The following is a 27,797-nucleotide window of genomic DNA, read 5'->3' as shown; positions in this document are numbered from 1 at the left end:
ACATCTTGAGGCTATTATTTCATCGGACAGATAGATCTTTTTTTTTTTTTTTTTTTTTTTTTTGTGGTACGCGGGCCTCTCGCTGTTGTGGCTTGTGGCCTCTCCCGTTGCAGAGCACAGGCTCCGGACGCACAGGCTCTGGACGCACAGGCTGAGTGGCCATGGCTCACGGGCCCAACCGCTGCGCGGCATGTGGGATCTTCCTGGACCGGGGCATGAACACGTGTCCCCTGCATCGGCAGGCGGATTCTCAACCACTGTGCCACCAGGGAAGCCCCAGATAGATCTTTTTGGATGCCTCTGTCTATGGCTCTGCCTGTGAGCTGTAATAGTCAGGCACACATAACTGGGGAATATATGCTTTTGCTTTTCTTTCTTTTAGCTAGCTTGGTCGGGTGAGGTCCCTGCATTACCAGTTTTTGGAGATGGAACAAATGTAATTCCAGCAATTCATGTTCTTGATCTAGCAGGGTAAGTATTCTACCAGATATATGACTTCCCGAGAATTAGCTGACTACCATGTTTGTTTCTTACCGAGTGCTAAGACCCCCACGTGTATTATCGTATTTCTTCTTCACAACAACCCTAAGCAGAAGGTACTTTTATCATCTCCACTTTGCATCTGATGAAATAGTGTCCATCATCTAAAAGCTCCACACTTCTGATAGCAAGTTCAAGTTCACCTTTTAGAAATCTTACCAGCAGAATAGCATGTCTTTCAATTTGGGAAGAGAACTCTTTGTATGCGTTCTGGGTACCTGGTCCTTTGTCCCGGATGAGATTGATATGTCCAGCCCACCAACTTAAATTCCAGAAATTTGTGAACTATAAACCAGAAGCTTTAAAAATTTTTTTTTTTTTTTTGGCAATTGTTAAGTGATATTAACACGTGTTTTTCAGACTCACAGAGTATCCCCAGGTCTCCTTCTCCTTCTTTGCAGACACCGACTTAAACACTAAGTCAAAGATAAGGTTCACTGTATTTGCAGTTCATCGCTCCTACGTTTCGAGTTCCAGGGGCTTTATTCTGTCAACCCCTCGGCTCACCCCACAGGAGGGAGCAGCACCTCTCTGAGATTCTTTCTGGTTTCTAGATCCCCCCCCCCTCTTTCTCTCTCATCCACCAGCCACTATTAAATTAGTCTCAATCCCAAGCAGATTTACAGATTTACTGGGAAACAGTGAAGCTTAAACTTCAGGACCCTCCCCTGCATGGGTCCCTTCCATGACCCTAAACTTCACTTTTATTATTGTTCTCAAAGAGGGATTCCCTAAGTTGTCTAAGCTTCAGACTCTACATAAAACCTAGATCTGCTCCAGCCAGCATTGACACTGGACACGGCAGGGCTGACACGGACCCTTTCTTCCTGCAGGGATTTTACATGATTACATGATCAGGTTTTAAAGTTGTGAAAGAATCTTACATTATTATTCAATAAATTAAATTATTCCCATTACACAAGGACATGGGGGCCCTTGCGGTAGCATTTTTTTCCAACAAGTTTCTTGAAGATTGTCAACTATTTAACAAAGAAAGAAGCTACAAGAGGAAATGTCCTGTGAGATTAATATAAAACAAATATGAAATGGATATTTAGACAGGTGCGTTTGTTTTATTTTCATTTGACTGAAAAGGAAGCTGAGATGGAGGTAGAATCTACAATCTTGTGACAGTTTTCCATTCACTACTGTTTCTCTGGAATTTTGTTCATCTGTATTCAAACCCTGTCCTGCCTCTCACTAGCTGTGTGAATTTGGGAGAGTTGCTTAACCCCTTTGGGTCTGATTTTCTCATTTGTGAGATGCAGATGATAATAGCCTTACCTGATAGGGTTGTTCTGAGAATCCCATGCAGTAACACCTGGAAAGCCCACAGCACAGGCCTGACGGAGTTAAGCCCTCAGACATGTTGGCCATCATTCATAATTAATCCAGGGTAAGAAATCTAAGCCACTCCGTGCTGTGCGACTTAAGGAGCCACAGCTTCTGTGAATCTGTGTTTTGCTTCGTGAAACACCTTCCCCAAAGCACTGTTTGGGGATTTTAATGAGCCACCGGGTAAGCGGATTTCATCAGCACAAGTCCTGTCGGGGCTCAGCTTCTCTTGTACCTGGGGTGAATCTGGAGCCAGGTGGACCTGGCTTCCAATCCCGGCCCTTCTACCTTCCCATTAGCTCTTCAGCCCAAGAAATGTCACTTAACTCTTTACCAGCTTCCTTCACTGTAGAGTGGGGCCCGGCATCCCAGCCCTGACCTTGTTGGAAAAATAAGATAATTGCTAAATCACCAAACCTGACATCTGGTCCGTGGGGGTGGCATGCATTGAATTCTCTTTACTGCATCTCCTCTGTTTATCCCCTCTGGGTATGATGTCCCCTGGCGGTCTGCAGAGTGATACAGAACGTCATAGACCACGTGCCAAAGTCCCATTACCTGGTGGCTGTGGACGAGTCAGTTCATACTCTGGAAGACTTCGTCAAGGTATAGCCATGTCACCCCAGATTGGATGGCATCTCTTAAATCATTTTACCCTCCCCCCCCCACCAGCCAGAGTATTATAATTATGGAATCAGGAGCGCTAATGGGACTGGGGACTCCTAAAATACAATATCCTTAAACCCAAGCTTGCTCTTTGTATCTGCAGTACATGTATTGGGAAATTACAACCACAATGTTTTTTTTTTCTCCAGTGTGTGCACAGAGGGGAGCAAAAAAAGCCCACTGTAGGACGCACACACATGCACATCACACACCGCGACACCAAAATCTATCTGTGACTTGTTCCCCAAAACACTCACATGGTCAAGTTCACCGAACCTACTGGTGGCTTCCAGGAGCTCTGGGTCTCTCAGGGCCCCCTTTCCTATCTGGGCTGCTCCGGCTAAAGCCACCTGTCACCTTATGGCCCAGCTGGCCCAGCCAGTGCGGCCTTCTCTCGACCTTTCCTTGGCCACCCCTGCTAATTCTTAAGATTCGGCTCAGACATCTTCCTCTGCACCCTCCTGGCTCCATCCCACCTCCGCCATGGGCAAGCACCTCTTTTCCAGATGCCTAGCGTCAGACAATACACACAAGCATCTGTCTCTCCCTTTTCAGACCGGGGGCTTCCTGAGGGCAGAGATCTGGCCTTATTCATCTCTGTGCTCTTTAGCTACCTGTGGAACAAATATACCAGTGAATACCCTCAGCGCCCTCCCCCGTTGCTTTGCAATTTTTAAAAAATTATTCAATTATGTTTATATTCATTTGAGAAATTTTATATTGAAATCTTACAGGTCAACCAAATAACATTTTTATTTTTCTCTAACAGTGCATCAGTAAAAGTACTGGCCCTGGGAAAATCCAGAAAGTACCCAAAGAAAATGCTTTCCTAACCAAGGACTTGACAGTTAGTATATAAGAGATTCTTTTTTTCTACCTTGTCCTAAAGGTGTTGGTTCTTGAGGGATTTGGAGTCAGAAGACCTGGCTTCCAAGTTCATTGCAGCTCCTCCTGCACAGCTGACAGTCTTAGCTATTGCAACTTCCTCTTCACCTCTGGGAGCCTGTTGTTCTTTGTTTCTTCTTTTTTTGAAAAACCCCCAGAGGTCGTGCTCAGAAAATGTATTTGAAAGCTGTCTGATGTGTAAAATGCTACAAAAACACTGGGTGTTGCTCTCTTTGGCCTCTTTCAAAAATTCAAACAGGAGGCTGAGTTTCTGATTCCATCACAGCAGCAACGAAAGTACAGTTTTAGTCATACAGTGCATTCTTCCAGCTTGTTTTAGAATGTAATATTTTTAGGAATAAATTGCAACACAACAGTGCATTGGAATATGTTTCTGAAGGAACTGCTCTCATTGGTTGCCTCTGAGGGGAAGAACGGGGTGGGTGCTGATGGGGACCAGAGGGAGTGCTTTCCCCGCTACTTTTTTTTAAATTGAAATATAGTTGATTTCCAATGTTGTGTTAATTTCAGGTGTACAGCAAAGTGATTCAGTTATCCACATATATATATTTTTTCCAGATTCTTTTCCCTTATAGGTTATTACAAAATACTGAGTAGAGTTCCCTGTGCTATACAATAGGTCCTTGTTGGTTATCTGTTTTATATATGGTAGTGTGTATAAGTTTCCCCTATACTGTTTGTTCTTTTGCATTTTGAACTGTGTGATTGCACTACTCAAAAAATAGGTAGTATTAAAATCTGTAAAAAAAAAAAAAAAAAAAAAGGAAGAAGGGAACCTTCCACTTGGGCTTCTAGTATGTCCCTACTCTTTGAGTTGCTTGTGTCACTATACAAGCCAGGATGCTGCCCATCACAAGAGAGCAGATATGAGGGAAGTTTAGGGTCACAGAGTCTCACAGCAGGTGCTCTGTCGAAACTTAGATCTGCCTTAGTTGACGGCCATGTTTAGTGAATGTGTTCATATTTTTTTCTTCAGTAACTTCAGTGATTTGGGTTTGTTATAAATCTCAGGTGGGGAGAAAAAAAAAGAAAGGACGAATCTCTAATGTTCCTTTATCTCTTAGCAAGAGGATATTGACCATTTACTGGTCAATTTGAGAATGGAAACAGTCTTTGTGAAGGAAAATTTTAACATTCGATGGTTCGCCCAAGCAGGATTTGTGGAAAATATCAACAGTATCCTCAAAGAGTACAAGCAAAGCAGAAGATTATTGGTAACTATAACCACTTCCTGTTTAAGCTTCTGATTTAAGCAAAGTAAATGAAACGTTTCGTGTAATTACACCAATGAAAGTACTTTTTCAAATGTCTGAATTTCTAAATTCAAGTTCTTTTCCAATCTTTTTTTTGGGGGGGCCACACCGCGCAGCTTGTGGGATCCTAGTTCCCCAACCAGGGATCAAACCCGTGCCCCCTGCAGTGAGTCCTAGCATGTAGTCCTAACCACTGGACCTCCAGGGAATTCCCTCAAGTTCTTTTTCAGATTTGACCTATTGCCCAGGCCAAAAAAATCTACCTCTATATTCTATTGATACTTGCCAATTGAATATTAAGAATTTTTTTTTTTTTGAATATTAAGAATTTTTAAGTTGACAGAGATGATTGTTATGCTTGACACAAATTGAACATGATAGTAAAGCCCCAGACTGACTGTCAGAGTTTTCCCTATATGGGAAAATGTCTGGTACCTTACTGGCCTGCCTGTCCCCCCCGGGTATACATCTGGAAAAGGGTAGGTAGGAGGTGGGGATGTCTGATGATTACTTTGATCTTTTCTTGTTGGCCAGGGGATTTGCCAGTCATTTTAATCACCACAACTTTTCATAGATATTCTTAACTACATATTATAGACGAGGAAACCAAGGCTCAGAAGATGGAGCAATTTCTTCAAGGTCACACAGCTAGTCAGGGATTCAAATTCGCTAAGGTGCCAACTTAGCTAGAAGGGCCTTACTATGGAGCCTCCACACACCCCTCTCCGAAATCAGGTAAATGCAGCACTTGCCCACATCTTTCGATTTATCCCAGGGAAGCATTTCAAAGATGAGAGTGAATATGACATGAGAAGGCATTTTGAAAACTATAGGCTACGAGTAACAGGTGCCATCACAGTTGAATTGCCATCGTGCGTGGAAATACTGCATAAAAGCAAGTAGAGTTGCCATTGTATCCTAAGAACGATATTCCCCTGAAAAGCATGCCTTGCTGAGAATCAGTAAAAGATGTGCCCCTTTAAAAACTAGAAAGAAAAAGTTTTAAAAAAAATTTTAAGTAAGTAATTAAAAAAAAAAAAACAACGATGTACCACTTTACAAACGAAGCAATGATCCGAGACTTCCCTGGTGGTTCAGTGGTTAAGACTCTGCGCTTCCAGTGCTTCCACTGCAGGGGGCGCGGGTTTGATCCCTGGCTGGAGAGCCAAGATCCCACATGCTGTGTGGCACCGCCAAAAAGTTCTTTTAAAAATTAAAAAAAAAAAAAGAAACAATGATCCTTTTAAGCATCTGAGACACCCACGATGGCTCTACTTGGAGACTGTCCCGAGGCACAGAGCAACCTGAGAGGTTAGACTAGTATTGTCGTTTGTGGGTCAACGTAAAACAACACCCAGTCAGAGTAGAGACGGGACAAGACACCTTAAAGATACCATACGGTTCCTGATTAGCAGAACTGGACAGGACACGACAGAAGGAGTGAGCACATCTAAAACTGAAACTGAGTCTATCCATCCCTGGGGGCATCGGTCAGCTTGGCAGCACAGAACAGGAAACACGACCAAGGACAATGTAGACAGTGCCACACCAGCGACATCCAGGAAGACGGAGCCTCAAGCCAAGGGCCTCCACAACTCCAGTTCCTTTAGCCAGGCAAAGTCATCCCCGTGCAGAGGCAGGTGCATCCAATCACCTTGACCTAATACCATCCAACCGTCCATTCATCCAACTCTCCTTGGTCCGATCAAAGCCCATCAAGCTACTTTCTAAACGTGTCTGCCTTGAGGGGTAAGTGTGCCAGACACGTGCCCTTGGAGTGTTCTGAGTTCAGTGGCAGGCCTATTTCTCAGTATAACTGAATAAACTACCATTCTGGTTTTGTAGCCAGATGAGGTGAGCTCACCCCAGGAGACAGATCCGCCCTTGGTGTGTGGATGAAAGAAGCCACATGAACCTGCCCAGTTGCCGGCCGGACCTCAGGCCTTGGTGACTGCACCACGCCTACCTCGGAGCCCGGCCCCGTCCATCAGGACTCAGCTCCAGCGATGCTCCCCTGACCGCTGCCGCCCTCCACTGCCTGCCATCTCGGTCATTGCCATCACCCTCAGAGAGCCTGTCCCTAAGCGGACGGGGTCACCCACGTCCACCACGCCTTCCCCAGCACCGCTGCAGCAGCCCTGCTCACTCCCTTCGCAGCCTTGGCTTCCTCATCTGACAAATAGCGATAATAACAACAGCAGTAGTAGTCATAATAATAATGTTGGTAGTAATAATAACGATAACCAACTCTGGGCATGAAATTACGTAGTCTTTAAGCACCTGGACACTCTGCCCGTGGAAATGCTTTTCAATGGCATGATTTAAAAAAAAAAATTTTTTTTTAATTTAAAATTTGCCTTGCAAAATACCAGGCTTTAGTTTCACAACTGTTTGGACCATTTTGAAAGAAATGACTATTTGTCACCGATGTTTTTATTTCTATTAGAAATAAACATTTGCTCACCAGTTATGAATGTGATGAGCTTCTAGAAACTTTTTGTTTAAATGAGTGTATTTTTCAGATGTAGAGAACAAACAGGGGTGGGGTGGTGGTGGTGATATGAAATGGGAGATTGGGATTGACATATATACACTAGTATGTATAAGATAGATAACTAAAAAAATAAAAATTTTAAAAATGAGCGTTTTTAAAAACTAAGATAAATTAACTGTTTTCATTTATTTTTATTTTTTTAATTAACTGTTTTGGGTTTTTTTTGCGGTACGCGGGCTTCTCACTGTCGCGGCCTCTCCCGTTGCGGAGCACAGGCTCCGGACGCGCAGGCTCAGCGGCCATGGCTCACGGGCCCAGCCGCTCCGCGAGATGTGGGATCTTCCCGGACCGGGACACGAGCCCGCGTCCCCTGCATTGGCAGGCGGACTCTCAACCACTGCGCCATCAGGGAAGCCCCTAATTAACTGTTTTTAAAAAGAAAAGTTTAATTAAAGACCAAGTTTAGTCCAGAAACAATGTTCATCAGGCAATAAATTAAGCACCCTGTATAGTGGACCAGAAATTCTATTTCTCTGCTGCCTTTACAGGAGAAGCACCACAAAGGTGAAACTGGTAGCATGTGATGCTTGAGTACTTGGTTCACATCCTGCTGAGTGTCATGTGCCCCGTGCCCAGCTCAGGGCACGTAGTGGATGCTCATTAAACGCCAGGAGGAAGTGACTCTGGGGTCTTGATGGAGGACTGAGAGTCAGCCTGCAGGATCCCGAGACGTAAAAGGGCCGACCCTTGAAATAAAGAACACCATCTAGCTACAGATGGTTCAGATCTCCCTGTATGATGCTTATTCTCCTCTTTTAGCCCATCAAAATTTGCATTCTTGGTCCTCCTGCTGTGGGGAAATCCAGCATCGCTGAAGTGTTGTCCAAATACTACAAACTGCATCACATTAAATTGAAGGATGTCATTTCTGAAGCCATAGCAAAACTGGTAACACTTTTAACTACTTTACTGGGAATTTTTCTTATTTAAAAATGCTTTGTCTTAGTCATAATTAAGAAATCACTAATTTTCCATGGCATGTCCTACTAAGAGATTTGTTATTTTAATTGGATTTTGTTGTTGGCTCCATTATGAAAACACAGAAACCCACATGACTTTTCCTCTGGAAGCGTCTTTCATGGGTCGCCCTTAAAATTTAGTCTTTCTCCAGCTGTTGCTCAAAATATATCTTGCATTCTCTCTATTGACTGGAACATTTTCATTTTTTTCTTTATTCTTTTTTTTAATTGAAGTATAGTTGATGTACAATATTATATAACTTACAGGTGTACAGTGTAGTGATTCACAATTTTTAAAGCTTATACTCCATTTATAGTTATTAAAACGCATTGTCTACCTTCCTCATGTTGTACAATATATCCTTATTGTAGTTAATTTTATACCTAATAGTTTGTACCTCTTAATCCCCTGCCCCCTACCTAGCCCATTTCCCCTTCCGTCTCCTCACCAGTAACCACTAGCTTCTTCTCTACATTTGTGAGTCTGCTTCCTTTTTGTTACATACACTAGTTGTATTTTTAGATTCCACATATAAGTGATATTGTACAGTATTTGTCTTTCTCTGTCTGACTTATTTCACTTAGCATAATGCCCTCCAAGTCCATCCATGTTGCTGCAAATGGCAACATTTCATTCTTTTTTATGGCTGAGTAGTATTCCGTTGTATGTATATATGTGTATGTGTGTATATCTATCTATATATATAGATATAGATATACACACACCATATCTTGTTTATCCATTTATCTGTTGACGGACAGTTAGTCTGCTTCCATATTTTGGCTACTGTAAATAATGCTGCTATGAACTTTGGGTGCACATATCTTTTTGAATTAGTGTTTTTGGTTTTTTCAGATATATACCCAGGTTTTTTTTAATTCTTGATGTATGTTTCTCAGGGTATTATCAGACTGTTTATCAACAGCTTAAAAAAAAAGACTATTTTCTTAGTGCAGTTTTCGGTTCACAGCAAAGTTGAGAGGAAGGTACAGAGATTTCCCCTACATCCCCTACCCCTTGCACAGGCAGCCTCCCCCATTATCATTAAACCCCACCAGAGTGGCACGTTTGTTACATCGATGAACTCATATTCGCATATCATATCACCTAAAGTCCGTAGTTGACATTAGGGTTCACTCTTGCTGTTGTACATTCTATGGGTTTGGACAAATGTATAATGAAATGTGTCCACCATTATAGTATCCTACAGAGTAGTTTTCACTGCCCTGAAAATTCTCTGTGCTCTGCTGTCCCTCCTTCTCCCCAAATAGCTGCTTTTTATCATTTTGTTGGGAATGGTAGGTACTGAGGTACATTTCCAAAGGTGATTATTAAAAGTCTTGATTTCTACAAAATGTGTGTCCCCCAAGTAAGATCCAACCTGATACTTGGAAAAGTGTTGATTCTTTTTTGTTTGCTTGTTTTTTGGCTGCGTCATGCAGCTTGCAGGATTAGGATTAGTTCCCAGACCAGGGATCCAACCTGGGTCCCCTGCAGTGGAAGCTCGGAGACCTCTAACCACTGGACCGCCAGGGAAGTCCTAGAAAAGTGTTGATTCTTAAGTAGTTCTGGCGTTAGCACAGAAATAGATTATTCTCCTAAAATAGAGTCAGAAACCCCCCGAGGCTCCTAGCTGTCTTCTTGATAGACGCATCCTGACCACTTTTGCACAGCTGTCCTCGAGCACCTCCCCTGTGTGGGTACCAGCCTTTTCCAGGATCGCGCGCCAGAGGCTTTATGAGCAGCCAATCAATGCGGGGCACCGTCTGATTTGGATATCCCCCTGTGGTATGTAGGAGGCGATCATCACACCTAAGGATGTAGGGGAAGGAGGAGAAGAAGAAGGTGACGAGGAGGAAGAAGAGGAGAACGTGGAGGACACTCAGGAGCTCTTGGATGGCCTCAAGGAAAGCATGGAGCAGAATGCAGGTAAGCACACAGCACACGGCTGCACTGCTTTTGTAGCGGTGGGATTTATTTCCTTGTTGTAAAAAACGACTTGTGGGCTTCCCTGGTGGCGCAGTGGTTGAGAGTCCGCCTGCCGATGCAGGGGACGCGGGTTCGTGCCCCGGTCCGGGAAGATCCCACGTGCCGCGGAGCGGCTGGGCCCGTGAGCCATGGCCGCTGCGCCTGCGCGTCCGGAGCCTGTGCTCCGCAAAGGGAGAGGCCACAGCAGTGAGAGGCCCGCGTACCGCAAAAAAAAAAAAAAAAACAAAACTGCTTGTTTGCTATTAAAAGTAAAGTACAGAAATTATAACAACCACACACACACACACACACACAATCATTCACTATCTCAACCCCGGGGGAAAAAAATCCCCGGTAACATTTTGTTGACTATTGGTTATAAGATGGGAAAGAATTACCTAAGTTTTAAAAAAATCAAATGTGTAGTCATACATATTTATAAAGCATCAAAAAACATGAATTAAAAGGCAAAGGGCAAATCAGGAAAAAGTATTTGCCACCAATATGACAAAGAGTTAATAGCCTTCATGCATAAAACGCTCAGGCAAACTAATTAGAAAATCATTAAATCCTGAAGAGGAAAAAAAATGGATGAATAACTTGGACCAATAATTAATTCATTCAGGAAGAAATACAAATAAATAGAAACATATTCTTGCCCACAGGGTAATTTTAACCAGTCTGTTGAACACATGCATCCCAGTAAGGTGTCCCTTTAAACTCAAACTCTGCACTCCTTCTTTCCCCATCCCTGGATGGAATTTCAGGCTGGCCCCACTGCAGCTCTTAGATAATAAGTAAGTGGGCTCTCTGTTTATTCATGCTTTCAGAAGTCCATTCCAATCAAATAATCACAAACTAAGTTTTGAACTGAGATGTCTTTTGCCAGCCAGCAGGAAAACAGTCAGCAACAGTTATGAGACAAATAAAACCATTTCATTTTTACACCTAGATAGTTGAGAACCTCCATCAAACTGGTAATACTGGCATCGGCTATAAACCAGTCCAAAGTGTAAGCAAGTCTGGACTCTTACTCAATGGAGAATTTCCCGCCCTCCCATCCTATCAAGCACCTTTGGTTTCCTGCCTCTTACTTCTCTCATCTTGCTGGTGGTTGTCTCTGATGCTCCAGGGTTGGGCTGGGGCCAGTCGGGGTCAGGGAAGAAGGAGAGAGGTATAAACTGGCCCTCTGCTGAGGAGCGCCCACTGAATTCCCCTGGGGCCCCCGCTCTGGACCTCCCCTCTCAGGTCTTCCGGCACCCCACCCTTTGTCCTTCCAGGCGGGGTCGTCTTCCTAGCTGCTCTTCGTCACGAGTAATCCCTTCACACCCTCCTCTGAAGTCCTGTTTACCCCCTTTTTCCTCTCCTTCCCCCAGGCCACTCCAGTCTCATTTATGGGGTGGAGAAAATGTTTTTGTCTGCATGCACTGAGCATTCCCTTAAACCAGCTCATCCTCTGAGTCTGGGTTTCTGTTTTGGTGTGGGCTGGGCCAGGAGGAACTGAAATGTGGAATCCCAGAGCAATTGCCCGGGGGAAAAGGTACGCAGAAAACGCAGATCAACTCTTTGAGATGTGACACTGCCCCTGCCTCGCCTGTGACACTGGGGGAATCACTATCTTGGTTTTAGAGTTTACCAGCGTCCTGGCTCCTACCTTTTGGGAGAGGGGAGAAAAACAAAATAAGGCACTCCATTGTGAGGACACCTGTGGAAGGAAGTCTGGCAAGGCCACATGAAAGGGCAGGGGACTGGGAGTTTTCGGAATCCACAGGTGAACATGGCCATGTGTACATACGCTGTGAGCCTGGGGTGTAGGGCCAGAAACAAACACGGGACAGCATTTACTGACAGGAACATATAACTGGTCTCTGCAAGGGCCCAAAAGCCTTATCCAAGGACTTGGTGTAACGGGATGGCGTGAAGCACTGGCTGGGCTCTTTTCGCGTCCAGGGAGGTGACCACACAGACCAAGAATAATGGCTGAGAGCAGTCACGGCGTCACCCAAGTTCGGGAGGGGCCTGTCCTTGGCAGCAGATTCTGTTCTTCCCACAGATGCAAGAGAGGCCAAACTCGGTCAGCAGCCTGTGTCTTCAGAGGGCAACAGGGAGGGAGGCCAACCTGCCTGCTGTCAGTACGCCCTCCCACCCACTTCCTACAAGATGGCGATGGTGCACTCAGTCCCCTTTAACCTTCGGAAAGTACTTTTTTCTTCAAGTCTGTCCCAAACTCCTTCCTATTCATATTTCCCTGAAACGAGAACACAGACCCAGCTCATGTTTAAACAAAATAACACCAGTGAACCCACGGCGTTAACCTACGTAGAAATCTCACAGAACGTGGACGCAGAGGTTAGCACATTTCTCCCTCACGTGAACCAATGGGCCATCGTGTGATTCTAGGGATTCCAGCAAGACAGGTCTCACGATCCCACAGGGAGACACCTCCGTATCCTTTTCTATTCATGACTCCACTCCCGTCGGCCCCTGACCGTTCAGCCAAAATAGGGACGCGGTGAATGCACTAGAATGCCCAGAATCCCACTGGTGGGTGGGGTTCCAGGTGGTCATTGAACTAGTCTTTCAACTTTTCTGTGAGTTTTTGAAAATAAAAACTTGGGGCGAGGGATGCATGTAAACGTATCAGCTTTTATGTTGATAGCTAGTGTCTCTACTGTGTATGGCTTATTTTAAAAACCTCAGTTGCAGCTATCTGTTTTTCAACCGAGTTTTAGTAATTATGAATATGCATTAATATTAGCATTTTAAATATTACTGTTATTTGAAAGGCAGACTTAAAATTTAAAAAAAAAAGAAGAAGCAGTGTGGTGTTTTAAAGGCCATCCGGCAGGGCTGTGCTCATTCACTTTAAAACAGAAGTGACTGTTCCCTTCCGAGATGCTCAACGCCGGCCAAGATCATGAGTGTATCTCCAGGAGGTCACAGTTCTCTAGAAAAACAAGGGCTTGGGCTTGGCCCTTTGTGTACTCACATTCCATAATTTTCATAAACTGCTGCTCAAGCTCCCGTCTGGCATAATGAACACTTATTTCTAAAACAAGCAGAAATGAATGGCAAAGTTCACTGCCTGAAATAAACCAAAGGATGCCTTGGAGGGGGCCGAAGCCAGATTTCTGAGTATGTGCCTTTCCTTACCAAGGAAGCCTTTGAAAACTGAGGATAGAATGTTTAAATAAACATTGTCTTTTGATATCAGTTTATCCCTCAGTGGGGCTCAGTAGTCGCGGTGTGTGGGCTGCAGAGCGCATGGGCTCGGTAGTTGCGGCACAGAGGCTCTCTAGTTGTGGGGCGTGGGCTCAGTTGCCCCATGGCATGTGGGAGCTTAGTTCCCAGACCAGGGATTGAACCTGCATCCCTTGCATTGGAAGCAGGATTCTTAACCACTGGACCACCAGGGAAGTCCTTCCTTGACATTTTTTAAATGTGGGTTTAGGGACTTCCCTGGAGGTCCAGTGATTAGGACTCTGTGCTTCCACTGCAGGGAGCATGGGTTTGATTCCTGATCGGGGAACTAAGATCTCGCGTGCACTGCATGGCGAACCTTACTGAGAAGTAACATCAAATCATTTCGAGGAATTTCATTATGTTAAATAACACCTTTGATTATTTTTTTTGTCTCTGCCATAATATTTAAATTTCTGAAAGACACAATTATTTTCTGAATCAGTTACTGCCTAATGATTCGTGTGGCAATGAAAGGTAGAAGAAAGGAGAGGTGTTTTAATTAGATCATTTTACTGTCATTAACAGAGTAATAAAAAGAGACCCCAAATTATTTTATATTGTAGACCCACTGATAAACTGAAAGTATAGTGCTACCCTAGAAAGAGCTTTGGAGATCAATTTCTCAAACTCGTCAAGATTGCATTACTGTAATGTATACATTAAGCCATGTAAGGGCAAGGCTGTGTCTTAGAAATGATAGCTGTTCAACAGTTACATGATAGATGAATATTTTGGAGGAGTTACATCATATTGTCTTGGAAACACTGTGATAGTTTTAGAACAAACTCCTCCATCCTCAGCCCCCGCCCAAGCAACTGCAGGAACCCTGTGTCCATGGCTGGAGAGAGAACTGTCCAGTGGGGTGAAGGTCTGAAATGCCCACTGGAAAAGACAGGGAAGAGGGGGCCACGCTCCTTTCTGCAGCCTTAAAGAGAACAGTGCCTTTAAGGGTCAAGATCAAGGTTGATTCTTATTCAAAGGTAGCAAATATTTATTGGGCACCTACTATTAATAAATTGTGTGTAGGGAATTCCCTGACGGTCCAGTGATTAGGACTCTGGGGTTTCACTGCCCGAGGGCCATGGTTTGATCCCTGGTCGGGGAACTAAGATCCCACAAGCCATGCCTTGCAGCCAAAATAAAAAATAAATCGTGTGGCATCAGCATGCATGAATACTATCCCAATGAATTCTCACAACAGAAGCATTTATTATCACGTATTAAGGTTATAGAAGCATATATCAAAACAGAATTGAGTAAATCCTGCTGGCAACTGAGAACACTCTGGATGCTTCCAATTACTCCTCATTCAACTTCAACCGAAAGTTGTGACCACGGAAGAACATTCTGGAAGTGCAGACATAAACATCCGATTCTGTTCTTTCTTGCAGACAAGCTCACTGGGTTCTCCTACTTTATTGGGCATGAGAGTTCATGTGTTGTGTTCAAAATACAAAACCACATATTCTTCACTTTAATGCAAAAATAAGAGATTTTCAATAGTAATTTTGACTGCACAAGAATCTTTGAGATCACTTTTTAAATTTTTTTTAACATCTTTATTGGAGTATAATTGCTTTACAATGGTGTGTTAGTTTCTGCTTTATAACAAAGTGAATCAGTTATACATATACATATGTTCCCATATCTCTTCCCTCTTGCGTCTCCCTCCCTCCCACCCTCCCTCCCACCCCTCTAGGTGGTCACAAAGCACAGAGCTGATCTCCCTGTGCTATGCGGCTGCTTCCCACTAGCTAGCTATTCTACGTTTGGTAGTGTATATATGTCCATGCCACTCTCTCACTTCGTCTCTGCTTACCCTTCCCCCTCCCCATATCCTCAAGTCCATTTTCTAGTAGGTCTGCATCTTTATTCCTGTCTTGCCCCTAGGTTCTTCATGATCTTTTTTTTAGATTCCATATATATGTGTTAGCATACGGTATTTGTTTTTCTCTTTCTGACTGACTTCACTCTGTATGACAGACTCTAGGTCCATCCACCTCACTACAAATAACTCAATTTCGTTATGTAGAATGTGAATGCACAGTATTTTTTTTTCTTTTTATTAGGTCGACTAGAGGATGAATATATAATTAGATTCATAAAAGAAAAGCTAAAATCCATGCCTTGCAAGAATCAAGGTTACATTTTGGATGGATTCCCAAAGACCTATGATCAAGCCAAAGACCTGTTCAACAGTAAGTGTGGGCGTTACCTTTATTTTGAATGTTTACATTCAAATAAGTTACAGCTTTATTGTTCAGAGCGATCATAGTCACAATTAAAAGAAACAAAAAAATCGGAGCAACTATATCTAAAATGCAGGCTTTCCTAGTTATGGCTAGTTTTCACTAGTGACTACTAGTTAAAATATTTAATTATTTTTAAAATAATTTTATTTATTTATTTATTGGCTGGGCCGGTTCTTAGTTGCAGCATGTGGACTTCTTAGTTGTGGCATGCATGCAGGATCTAGTTCTCCAACCAGAGATCGACCCAGGCCCCCTGCATTGGGAGGGCGGAGTCTTAACCACTGGACCACCAGGGAAGTCCCCAAATATTTAAATTTGTTTGCACTATCCTTAGTAATAATATGTAATAAACTTGACGATGTATATTTTGTTTTACCAGAAGAAGAGGAAGAGGAAGAAGCCAGAGGCAAAATGTTTCCCTTTGATAAATTAATCATACCTGGTAAGTTTAAAATGCTTCTCCAAGGTCATGTTTAAAGGAATGCCATTTGATATCTCTTTTGTACCAAAACAATCTTTTTGACGTGAATAAAGTAGCTTTGTGTGTTTGTTTTAGGAAAAAAGTAAAAGGATACACTTAAAATCAAACTTCCAAACTAAAGAATTCACTGGGGGTAAATATCAGGGATATTAAAATTCTGAAACGGACAGAAGTCCCTTTGAGAGCGTTCATTTCTGCTGTTCCTTCCTGTAAGGGAGCAAAAGATTAGCCACCTGTTGGTGCCCTTCTTTTTTTTTTTTTCCTGTAGTTTAAAAAAACTGAGGTATAGTTAATTTAGAGTATTATATGTTTCAGGTGTACAACATAGCGATTCACAATTTTTAAAGATTATACTCCATTTGTAGTTATTATAAAATATTGGCTCTATTCCCTGTGCTGTACAGTGTCCTGGCTTCTGAGTCAGTTGGCAAGACCCCCAGGGACTAGATCACTGCCCCTCCTTTCTGTTCTGCTTCAGGTGCTAGCCATGCCATAATCTTTTCCCGAGGACACTCAGAATCCAGAGCTGAGACTCGGCAGGAAAAACTGCTCGGTTCCCTAAGTCCACAGCAAGTTCATCCCATTACATATTTACACAGAGCTTTCACAACATACCCTTGAGAGAGAAATATAAGCAACTTATTCCACAAAAAAAGGATTTGCTGAGCACTTAGCAGGCGTTTCTTGTGACTTTGCCATGAACTTTAAAGGTTGTTTTTCTTTTTTTTATCAGTTTGCGTGAGGTTTAATCACGTTTTGGTCACATGGTAAATACAAGAACGGCTATTTTCAGGAGCTCAGCCCACGGGTGTGACTCGGAAGGGCCTGCTGGCTCACTGCGTCAAAGCTCCCAGGAGAGTCGCTTCACGGCTGTAATCCTCTCCTGCTCCTGGTCTAGGCACCGCTTGTGATGAAGCTTCTGGAAGCAGAGACCGTCAGGGAGCAGTCGTCCTCAAGGCTGGATATTTACTGTTTGCCAGAGGCAGGGACATGAAATGCCTGAGGAATGGGCTGTCTTACATTTCCTATTAATTTATGTATTTGCCTCAGAAAAAGTTAAAAAGTAAAGTTGATGAGTCTAAATAACCAGGTCTGTCCAGTTTATGAGAGTTGATCACTTCTGGGCGACAGTCATTCATTGCAAACCCCATGGTAAATCCTCCTGTTCCGCCTGGGGCAGCTGGATAAAATTCACCCCAACCCAACATCTGTCATGCACCAGGCGCCCCAAGATGGGAGCTTATTGAGCCTTTCCACGAGCCTGTGAGGTATGAATTACTCCCATGTTCACTTGACCCAGAGCCTCAAGCCCAGAGACGAATCCAAGTCCACTCCGCTGGTAAACGGCAGGGCTTGGATTCAAACCCAGGTCTTCTCATGCCACGGCCTCCAAAACCCAGAATTAATGAAACCCCTCCCTAAGATAAGAAAATGGAAACACAAGAGGTAAAATGATGCAGTCTTCTTAGTCCTGGTCCACTGGGCTGCCCTCTCTTTGTCGGATACGGTCCGAACATGTCTAAGATGTAATCTCTGGAATGTTTAGTCTCTTCTTTTCAATTAGCCTCTTTCTAGAAATTGTCATTATTTTCTATCTTCCTGAAAGAAATCAGATCATTGTCTCATTTGTGCTGCGGCACAAATTTTAGTTTGTGGCAGTGGCTGAGACACGTGAGGCTAATGCCATCGACAGAAGAATTTATTACTCATATTTCCCCGGAGAAGGAAGTGTGCCAACCATGCCGGGCCACGTGGCGAAGCACCGGCGTGGTCAGGAGGCAGGGGGAAGTCTAGGACACAGACTTTCTTGGGGTTTCCATGGGAAAGGCAAAGCAGGGCAGAGTAAACAGCGGTTTTAGAGGATTGACTAGTGTGAGTAGTTGCTGTGGGCTTTGGTCTCTAGTTGCCGGGTCCTGGCCCTGGGATGACTTAAGGCGGGAGAAATATTGGCTTGTTATCTGAGTTATATAAAGGGCATGGTTGCCTGCATATGTGAGGCGTGCTGTCACTTCAAGTGAATGGTTTACTATCTTCAGAGGTAGCCCTGGGAGGGGCATTCTCTCCCTAGGTCTGTAAGCAAAAACATCATAAGATACAGAAAATAATAAGCATGCTTAATATCAGCATCACTGCTTGATTTGAATGATGAAACATTTGATTGAACAGTAATTCAGTCCTAGGTGGTATTATCTCTCATTGATAAATCATTGCATTTTATCACTGTTAGCGTATATCCATTTTGATTCTTTTCAGATCTGTTAGTTGAAGGGGACAAGTTTAAAGCTATACCTACGTGATGAATATGGAAAAATTTGTTAAGACATAGATTTTTCACATGGCTCCAGATAGACCTCTTTGTTGTATACCGTCTCAGCAAGCAGAAATCTATTCCTTATTATCTACAGTCAGCTAATTCAAGGACAGTCGATGTCCTGAATAATTACCTTGAGATACTGCAAAATCTTGAAGTTCTCTCTGAATCACAAAAGAGAAAAGACTTTAAAAAATATATCATCTAGTGGGAAATATATTTCATCATATTAAAACTCTGAAAATTAGAAGCCAAGTATATCACTTATTATTTGCAATATTTTATTAACTAGAATCTTCCATCCCCCAATCACTGGAAAAAAAGATATGGTATTACATCATGAAATTCTTAGATTATGAACAGAATTATTAAGTTTTGATCTACATGTCTGAGATCATAGAGCTTAAATAGAATCAGTTTCTGGTGAATTTATTGACATAACTTCAATTTAAGTACTGTACCGGCATGTGGGGCTCCAGATGTCTCCTTTCTTCTGAAAAATATAGCTACTCGTGCAAATCAAATGGTGAAAGATGAGCGCTGAAACTAAAGTAAAATAGGTCAGAAGAGTGGTAATATCAGACAATGATTATGAGTTTATAGGATCTTATTCCGTAAGCTCTGTCCTCAGCCTTTGTTTTCACTGTTTGCTTTCACACGAAGCAGATGACGTTCACACGTGTTCCACGCCCCCTGGTCAGCACCCCACTATGGACTCTACCCGATACACGTATTTTTCTCACCCACTCAAGAAAGCTGACTAGAATGCAATTAAGTGAGAATGGTATGTTTATGTGGCAAACCAATACAATTTTAGAATAAACGTTAAATCTCTCCCAATCTTTGCCAGGCTCTTATAGGCAGCAAGTTATTTGCGATACACCTGGCTACTGGTCTGGGCACCAGGGCACTCTGGTCCTCTTGAGAACAGCTGAGAATAGTAACTCACCTAGAAAGCTTATTACACAGATCTACACTTTAATTATTCACTCATTCATTCATTCACTCCACAAATACCCACTGAATTTGTACTAGGCGCTGGAGAAACAGCTGCTTTTACAGTTTAAAAGAACATTGCAGGGCTTCCCTGGTGGCGCGGTGGTTGAGAGTCCACCTGCCGATGATGCAGGGGACGCGGGTTCGTGCCCCGGTCCCAGAGGATCCCACATGCCGCGGAGCGGCTGGGCCCGTGAGCCGTGGCCGCTGTGCCTGCGCGTCCGGAGCCTGCGCTCCGCAACGGGAGAGGCCGCAACAGTGAGAGGCCCGCGTACCGCAAAAAAAAAAAAAAAAAAAAAAAGAAAAAAAAGAAAATTGCAGGTGGGTGAAATGATCACTGTCATTAATATGATCCGTGTATCAAATATTCGATACGCATTGGCCATGTTTTACTGAACATAGATGTTTCATAGCCCATGGCATGAAGTGAGGGAAGACCTCAACTCATGGAAAATTAAAATCCCAAGGGAGTCTCTATTTTTATTAAGTTGGCAAATCAGCCCTGAAAGCATTGCCCTCACAGCCTTGCGTCTCTTTGGGAGCCTGTGATATTGTACTGGAAAAGTGGCAAGGTGACGACAGGTATCATAGGGTTATTAGAGATTTGCATTGACAATTTCTGCTGTTTTTATTTTTAAAAAAGAAGAAGGAAGGAAGGAAAGCAGAAAGGAAGGGAGGAAGGAAGGGAAAGAAAAATAATAGATCTCACAAAATGCCCACGGATTGGGCTTCATGGTGTGGTCTCTGGAAACATGGGTGATTGGCATGCATCTGTCCTCCATGCGAGGCAGCAAGAAGGCCAACTTGTCAGGCCCTTTGCCGTGACAGGAGATCCCACCTGGTAACCGGACATTCGGTCGAGCAGTGGCCCGTCCACCAGCACCTGCTTGCAAGCTCCGCAGTCACCGTGTTAACTCACGAGCTTCTCCTTCTCTCCAGAATTCGTTTGTTCGCTGGATGCCTCAGATGAGTTCCTCAAGGAGCGGGTGATGAACCTTCCCGAGAGCATCGTGGAGGACGCCAACTATAGCCAGGGCCAGTTCCTCCGGGCTCTGAGCAACTACCGGGATATCAACACTGAAGATGAGACTGTCCTCAACTACTTTGACGAACTTGAAATCCATCCGATACATATTGGTAAGAAATAAACTCAAGGATAACCTGCAAGTGGAGGAATGCTGCCCGGTGTCAGGACCCCCGGCCAACTGGGTGCACGCTTTCATAGGGCTGGGGGCGGGTGGCTCAGTATCACCGTGTGCCCGGGGCCTGGGAAGTCACAGGATAAGACAGAGGAGTTGTCTCCTTGAGGATTTGGTGGTGTGGAGGGTGTTATTGTCATATGAAAACCTGTGGATATATTATGCAGTTGAATACCAAATTGGCATTTTTTACTTTATTTTATTTATTTTTATGTTTTAAATTTTAAATTTTAATCTTTTACCAAATTGGCATTTTTTAAAGGGCACTTCAAAGATATGTGGTTTGCTGCCAGCTGCTTTGGGCGATCTCCGCGGTGTCCTTGGGGGCAGCGTTCCGTCCCCACAGCGTTGCAGGGCGCTGGTGCTCTTCACAGAGCCCCTCCTGGCCTTTAGACCAGCCAGCTTGCCCCTTAGCTACTCAGAAACCAAATAGCTCTTCATCGCATCCCTCCTGTTTCCTGTAAACACTTAACTCAGAGCAGAGCGCCCGGCAAGCATCCAGTGAATACGATCCCTCATCAACCTCACCTCCATCATCATTGTCCCCGCCTCCAAATCCGATCTCTTGTAGCTGTTTCTCCTCCCCTTGGCCTGATGAACCCCTGAACTTCCTTTCTGGTTTTCTGGGTCTTGACACCTCTTCTTCCTCTGGGTTTGGTGAGAAACCGCTAGCCTGGTGGAAGCTTAGCAGCCAGGCTGACCTTTGGGACCTCCCGAGGCCTCTCTTCATCCCCCAGAACCACATGAGACAGCATCTGGATACTGGAGTACTGGGAGGCTTAGAGCTCCTCCTCTCCTCCCCTGCCCTTCGCCCTCCTTTCCCCCCTCCTCCTCCCCCTCCTCTTCCTTCTCCTTCTTTTGGTCTTGATATGAACATTAGTCACGTATTCTGGAGTTTGGACTTTTTTCTATTCAAGCAGGCTGACTGAAACAGTTACTTTTTTATGAATTGGAAATGTATCCTAGGGATTTGCCTGGCGATCCAGTGGTTAAGACTCCCTGCTTCCACTGCAGGGGGCACGGGTTCGATCCCTGGTCTGGTCCGGGAACTAAGATCCCGCATGCCGGGTGGTGTGGTCAAAAAATTAAAATAAAATAAAATAAAATAATAATCCCAGAATCAGGACTTCCCTGGTGGTGTAGTGGTTAAGAATCCGTATGCCAATGCAGGGAACATGGGTTCGATCCCTGGTCCGGGAAGACCCCACATGTCACGGAGCAACTAAGCCCGTGCGTGACAACTACTGAGCCTGCTGCTCTAGAGCCCACAAGCCACAACTACTGAGCCCACGGGGCACAACTACTGAAGCCCTCGCACCTAGAGCCCGTGCTCCACAACAAGAGAAGCTAACGCAATGAGAAGCCCACGCGCCGCAACGAAGAGTAGCCCCAGCTCGCTGCAACTAGAGAAAGCCCGTGTGCAGCAATGAAGACCCAATGCGACCAAAATAAATTAAAAAAAAAAAAAAAAAACTATCCCAGAATCATTGATTCTCAGAAACAGAAAACAAAAGAAACCTGGAGGTCACCCAGCCCGGCCTCCAAGTACAGGACTTCCTTCTGTGGAAACCCCCAAGTGAAGTGCCCTAGTCTCTGCCTGAAGGCTTCCCGGGGTGGAGAACTCATTCCTTTTGAGGAGGTCCACACCCCCATCCATCCACTCAAATCAACGGCGACTGTCACAGCTCAGACCTGAGCCCCAGTCTTGCTGCCTGTGACTCCCAGAGACCAGTCTGATATTTGCCAGTGAGACCAGAAATTCTAAACTGTGCTAGTAACTAGAAAAGGAAACCCTCACATGGTAATTTACACAATCTACCATCACAAGATTATAGTAATAGAATTTTCCCCAAAATGGACTCAGAATAGATTGCAGGCAGGACCAGATTATACATTTTTTTAAAATTTATTTTTGGCTTCATTGGGTCTTCCTTGCTGCACACGGCCTTTCTCTAGGTGCAGTGCGCGGGCTTCTCATTGGTGGCTTCTCTTGTTGCAGAGCACAGGCTCTAGGTGCGTGGGCTTCAGTGGCTGCAGCACATGGGCTCAGTAGTTGTGGCACACGTACTTAGTTGCTCCACGGCATGTGGGATCCTCCCGGATCAGGGCTCAAACCCGTGTCCCCTGCACTGGCAGGTGGATTCTTAACCTCTGCGCCCCCAGGGAAGCCCCAGGACCAGACTATAAAACTCTGTATTGCTCTCTTCTGGTTTTTAAAGACGTAGGAAGACTCGAAGACGCTCAGAACAGACTTGCTATCAAACAGCTCATCAAAGAGATTGGGGAACCTCGCAATTACGGTTTAACGGATGAAGAAAAGGCAGAAGAGGAGCGGAGGGCTGCCGAGGAACAGCTGGCCAAGGAGGCCATGGAGGAGGCGGAGCGACAGCACAGGGAGGCTGTGGAGACCGCGGAGAGGATGGCTCGCTGGGAGGAGTGGGTGAGTGTGTGCACACGCGTCGGCGCGGGGGCGTGGCTGGGGGCTGGGGGCTGGGGGCTGGCAAGACGCTTCCCTTCCCATCCGGCTAATAGAGAAATGTCACAGAAATACCCCCAAACAATGTTTTGTTGTCTTTTTGTTTTGGTTCTGTCACGTGTACCATTTTTTTCTTTTTTCTTTTTTTAAAATTTCTTTCATACGTACCATTTTTTAAAAGATGCCCCGGTCTTTTGCTTAGGGTAAATAGTAACGATAATAACAACGAGCCATTGACATAGCACTAACAATACACATCGCTGTGAAAGTGTGCCATTTTGCCGCCTGTCAAACCTGGTGTTTCATCTGGTTTTCCTCCATCTACCCGTCCAACTTGGGGGGTCAGCCTCATTCTACCCTTCTTCTCCAAATCACTGAGTCTTATCTATTCTGCCTCCTAAAACAGCACTCGCATCCACCTACAGGGCTCCCTTCTCCTGACCAGGGTGCCAGAATTATGGGGTGCCTTCTGGCTGGTCTCCCCAGCTCCACCCGCTCCATCTCCAATCTGTTCCCCTGCTGCTGCCAGGTAATCCTTCTAAAATACAGATCCAGGCTTCCCTGGTGGCGCAGTGGTCAAGAATCCGCCTGCCAATGCAGGGGACACGGGTTTGAGCCCTGGTCTGGGAAGATCCCACATGCCACGGAGCAGCTAAGCCCATGCGCCACAACTACTGAGCCCGCGTGCCACAACTACTGAAGCCCGCGTGCCTAGAGCCCGTGCTCCTCAACAAGAGAAGCCACTGCAGTGAGAAAATGGCGCACCGCAACAAAGAGTAGCCCCGGCTCGCCGCAGCTAGAGAAAGCCCGGCGCACAGCAACAAAGACCCAACGCAGCCATAAATAAATAAATAAATTTATTTTAAAAAAACAGAAAATAAAATACAGATCTGGACTTCCCTGGCAGTCCAGTGGTTAAGACTCCGTGCTCCCAATGCAGGGGGCACAGGTTCCATCCCTGGTCAGGGAAGATCCCACATGCCGCTTGGCAGGGCCTCCCCCCCAAAAAATACAGATTCACCATGTCCATTCTCTGTTTAAACTCTTCACAGGCTGTTCATCACTGTTAGATGAAAGTCCAAACTCCTTATCGTGGTCCCCAAGGTCCTCTGTGACCTGGTTTAAACAACGTGCCATCTGTGCGATTAACTTCTTCCCTTGCTTCAAGACTTTGCTAAAAGTCATCTTTCTAAGGAGGCCTTTCCTGGACACCATATTTAAAATTTCAACACCTGCCCCACTGCAGAACACGTCCTATCCCTTTCTATACTTTAAAATTTCCCTCGTGGGACTTCCCTGGAGGCCCAGTGGTTAAGGCTCCTTGCTTCCCCCTGCAGGGGACACAGGTTCAATCCCTAGTGGGGAAACTAAGATCCTGCATAGCAAAAAAACACAAAAACAAAAAACTAAATTTCCCCCTTCGCATTTATTCTACCGAAGGCAGTGTGTATTTCATATCTTTATCTTGTTTCTTGTCGTTTGGCTGCACATTTAACTAATGTCCATGGCCAGGAGTGGGCTGGACTGATGGGCTTAAGTCCCACCCAATCCACTAGACTGAGAAGGGAGGTTTCTCAAAGGAAATCTGGAATTATTAGTCCTGAGAGAGGGGGGCTGTACGCTGAGCATAACACAAGTCCACCAGATCAATACCTTAGAGACTTTCTATTAGCACTTTTTTTTTTTTGGCTGCATTGGGTTTTCGTTGCTGCGTGTGGACTTTCTCTAGTTGCGGCGAGCGGGGGCTACTCCTCGTTGAGGTGCGCGGGCTTCTCATTGCTGTGGCTCCTCTCTTGTTGCGGAGCACGGGCTCTAGAGCGCGCGGGCTTCAGTAGTTGTGACATGCAGGCTTAGTTGCTCCACGGCATGTGGGATCTTCCCCAACCAGGGCTCGAACCCATGTGCTCTGCATTGGCAGGTGGATTCTTAACTACTGGACCACCAGGGAAGTCCCTATTAGCACTTCTGGGATTCTGTGATCCTTCCTTCCTTCCTTCCTTCCTTCCTTCCTTCCTCCCTCCCTCCCTCCTTCCCTCCCTCCCTCCCTCCCTCCCTCCCTCCCTCCTTCCCTCTCTTTCTTTCTTTCTTCTCTTTCTTTCTTTCTTTCTTTCTTTCTTTCTTTCTTTCTTTCTTTCTTTCTTTCTTTCTTTCTTTCTTTCTTTCTTTCTCTCTTTCTCTCTTTCTCTCTTTCTCCTCTTTCTCTCTTTCTCTCTTTCTCTCTCTCTTTCTCTCCCTCTCTCTCTCTCTCTCTCTTTCTCCCTTTCTCCCTTTCTCTCACTTTGCTTCATCTGGGCAGCTAGAAATTATTTTGGTTTAAGAAGTGAGGTAGGATCAACATCAGCATTATCATCACTATCATCATCTTTTTGCGTGTCCTAGAGGGATTTGGATTGCCTAAGTAATTAAGAGAGTGAACGTACTAGAGAACGGACTTGAGGATATGGGGAGGGGGAAGGGTAAGCTGGGACAAAGCGAGAGAGTGGCATGGACATATATACACTACCAAACGTAGAATAGCTAGCTAGTGGGAAGCAGCCGCATAGCACAGGGAGATCAGCTCTGTGCTCTGTGACCACCTAGAGGGGTGGGATAGGGAGGGTGGGAGGGAGGCAGACGCAAGAGGGAAGAGATATGGGGACGTGTATATGTATAACTGATTCACTTTGTTATAAAGCAGAAACTAACACACCATTGTAAAGCAATTATACTCCAATAAAGATGTTAAAAAAAATAAGAAAGTTAACAAAAGGGGTGATTAATAAAGATAAATCGTGCTGGAAAAAAAAAGTGAAGGGTCCAGTTTATTATTTTCTATATGACTAGGCAGTTGTGAAAACACCATTTACATCTTTTCCCTGTCAATTGGAAATGCCATGTTTATCATAACATGATGAACGTTTATAGCAGTATCTACTTCTAGTGCACTCTGGGGTGAGTCGTATGAAACCGTTCTTCTTTTTCCATCTATTTATGGCACCCCCGAATGTTCTATTTGTAGAGTAAACGACTAGAGGAAGTTAAAAGAGAAGAGAAAGAATTATTGGAGGCCCAGTCTATTCCCTTGAGAAACTATTTAATGACCCACGTTATGCCAACGCTTATGCAAGGTCTGAATGAGTGTTGTAAGATCAGACCCGATGATCCTGTTGATTTTCTGGTAAGAGATTGAAGGCTTTTTTTTATATATATCAATGTGAAAATAAAATATGCCCAGATCTAAATGAAAAGCCAGTTGAGACAGAGAAATTGTGTGTCTGGTTATTTGGGAAATAGCCTCTAACACCTTCATCACAGTTTATAATAAGATTTTTGTTACTCATTTGAAAGCAAAAAATTCGTGCACTTTCATTTTTAAATTGTAAACATTAATAGTACAAATTAATGTACTATTAATTCTAAATTCTAAGTTAATAGTACATTCTAAATTGTTGACTTTTTTTTTCTTTTTTCTCAATTACAGGCAGAGTATCTTTTCAAGAACAATCCTGAAATGCAGTGAAATTTTAAAGATCTCATGCCATATACTTTTACAGAGCTGGAGATGACTTTAACATTGTAATTTGAAAAACTGCTTTTCTAGTTTTGGAGAGATTCTTTTTTTCTCCCTGCAAACAAATATTTTATTAAGTAGATTCATTATAAAAAGCTCTATGGCAATGAGTCACTACTTCATTAAAACCATATTTTGAGAGGTAAATTGTTAAAGTATCTGTGCGTAGCTCATGGGATAAATATTGATTTAATATTTCATTCTTTGTCTGAGTATTCTGTACACTAATGTTTATAGTAATTTATAGCATGAAGAAAATCAGACTATGTGTTATTCTAACATGTAAGCTAATGAATTTATGTGATTTGTTATGTCCCCAGTACCAGTGGTGTTAGAAATGGAAATAAATTAGAACAGTTTATGCTTTTTGAGTCACAGTAAGTCAGACATGTTTGGTTTCTGCAAGGTTGCTTTTTGAGTTCAAGGTCAGCACCCAACCTATGAGTCAGAGAGAATTCTAAACCTCTTGGTAGAAAAATTCACATAACAAGATGAATAATTTTTGATATCTGTGATAATTTGAAAGTTGCTAAATATTTTTTAACGAACTAACTTTACCACATGGGCATAAACAATCAATCCCTATGGCCTATGTACAATGGAATATTACTCAGCCATAAAAAGAAATGAAACTGAGTTATTTGTAATGAGGTGGATAGACCTGGAGTCTATTATACAGAGTGAAGTAAGTCAGAAGGAGAAAAACAAATACCGTATGCTAACACATATATATGGACTCTAAGAAAAAAAAGTCATGAAGAGATTAGTGGTAGGACGGGAATAAAACACAGACCTACTAGAGCATGGACTTGAGGATAGGGGGAGGGGGAAGGGTAAGCTGGGAGGAAGTGAGAGAGTGGCATGGACATGTATACACTACCAAACGTAAAATAGATAGCTAGTGGGAAGCTGCAGCATAGCACAGGGAGATCAGCTCCGTGCTTTGTGACCACCTAGAGGGGTGGGATAGGGAGGGTGGGAGGGAGGGAGACGCGAGAGGGAGGACATATGGGAACATATGTATATGTATAACTGATTCACTTTGTTGTAAAGGAGAAACTAACACACTATTGTAAAACAGTTATACTCCAATAAAGATGTTAAAAA

At 44.0% G+C, this 27,797-nt stretch overlaps 1 protein-coding gene and 1 long non-coding RNA gene across 8 annotated transcripts in view; one reads left to right on the top strand and one right to left on the bottom strand.

Annotated features, from left to right (window-relative positions):
- AK7 (adenylate kinase 7) overlaps positions 1-27,441 on the top strand; it is a 54,237-nt gene extending 26,796 nt beyond the window's left edge. For 2 of the 7 annotated variants that reach the window (XM_067027806.1, XM_067027810.1), the window contains 12 exons: positions 383-471; positions 2,391-2,481; positions 3,311-3,388; positions 4,512-4,661; positions 8,014-8,142; positions 10,011-10,143; positions 15,495-15,623; positions 16,057-16,119; positions 20,405-20,602; positions 22,884-23,104; positions 26,139-26,297; positions 26,601-27,441. In XM_067027806.1, the coding sequence (XP_066883907.1) occupies positions 383-471; positions 2,391-2,481; positions 3,311-3,388; positions 4,512-4,661; positions 8,014-8,142; positions 10,011-10,143; positions 15,495-15,623; positions 16,057-16,119; positions 20,405-20,602; positions 22,884-23,104; positions 26,139-26,297; positions 26,601-26,639 (1,479 nt within the window). In that variant the 3' untranslated portion in view covers positions 26,640-27,441. Of the gene's footprint in view, positions 1-382; positions 472-2,390; positions 2,482-3,310; positions 3,389-4,511; positions 4,662-8,013; positions 8,143-10,010; positions 10,144-15,494; positions 15,624-16,056; positions 16,120-20,404; positions 20,603-22,883; positions 23,105-23,546; positions 23,670-26,138; positions 26,298-26,600 lie in introns of all 7 variants that reach the window. The other 5 variants (XM_067027804.1, XM_067027805.1, XM_067027809.1 and 2 more) reach the window with 5 other exon arrangements.
- Positions 17,853-19,002, bottom strand: LOC136793768 (uncharacterized). Its single transcript, XR_010839421.1, has 3 exons — positions 18,931-19,002; positions 18,603-18,633; positions 17,853-18,228 (listed from the first exon to the last, which is right to left on the bottom strand). It is a non-coding gene; the product is annotated as an uncharacterized lncRNA (long non-coding RNA).
- Positions 27,442-27,797: the final 356 nt, after the last annotated feature.

The sequence above is a fragment of the Kogia breviceps genome, chromosome 3 (assembly GCF_026419965.1).
Source record: "Kogia breviceps isolate mKogBre1 chromosome 3, mKogBre1 haplotype 1, whole genome shotgun sequence".
Classification (NCBI taxonomy): Eukaryota; Metazoa; Chordata; class Mammalia; order Artiodactyla; family Physeteridae; genus Kogia; species Kogia breviceps.
The sequence above is the reverse complement of the archived record's forward strand: the minus strand, read 5'-3'. Positions and strand labels throughout refer to the sequence as shown.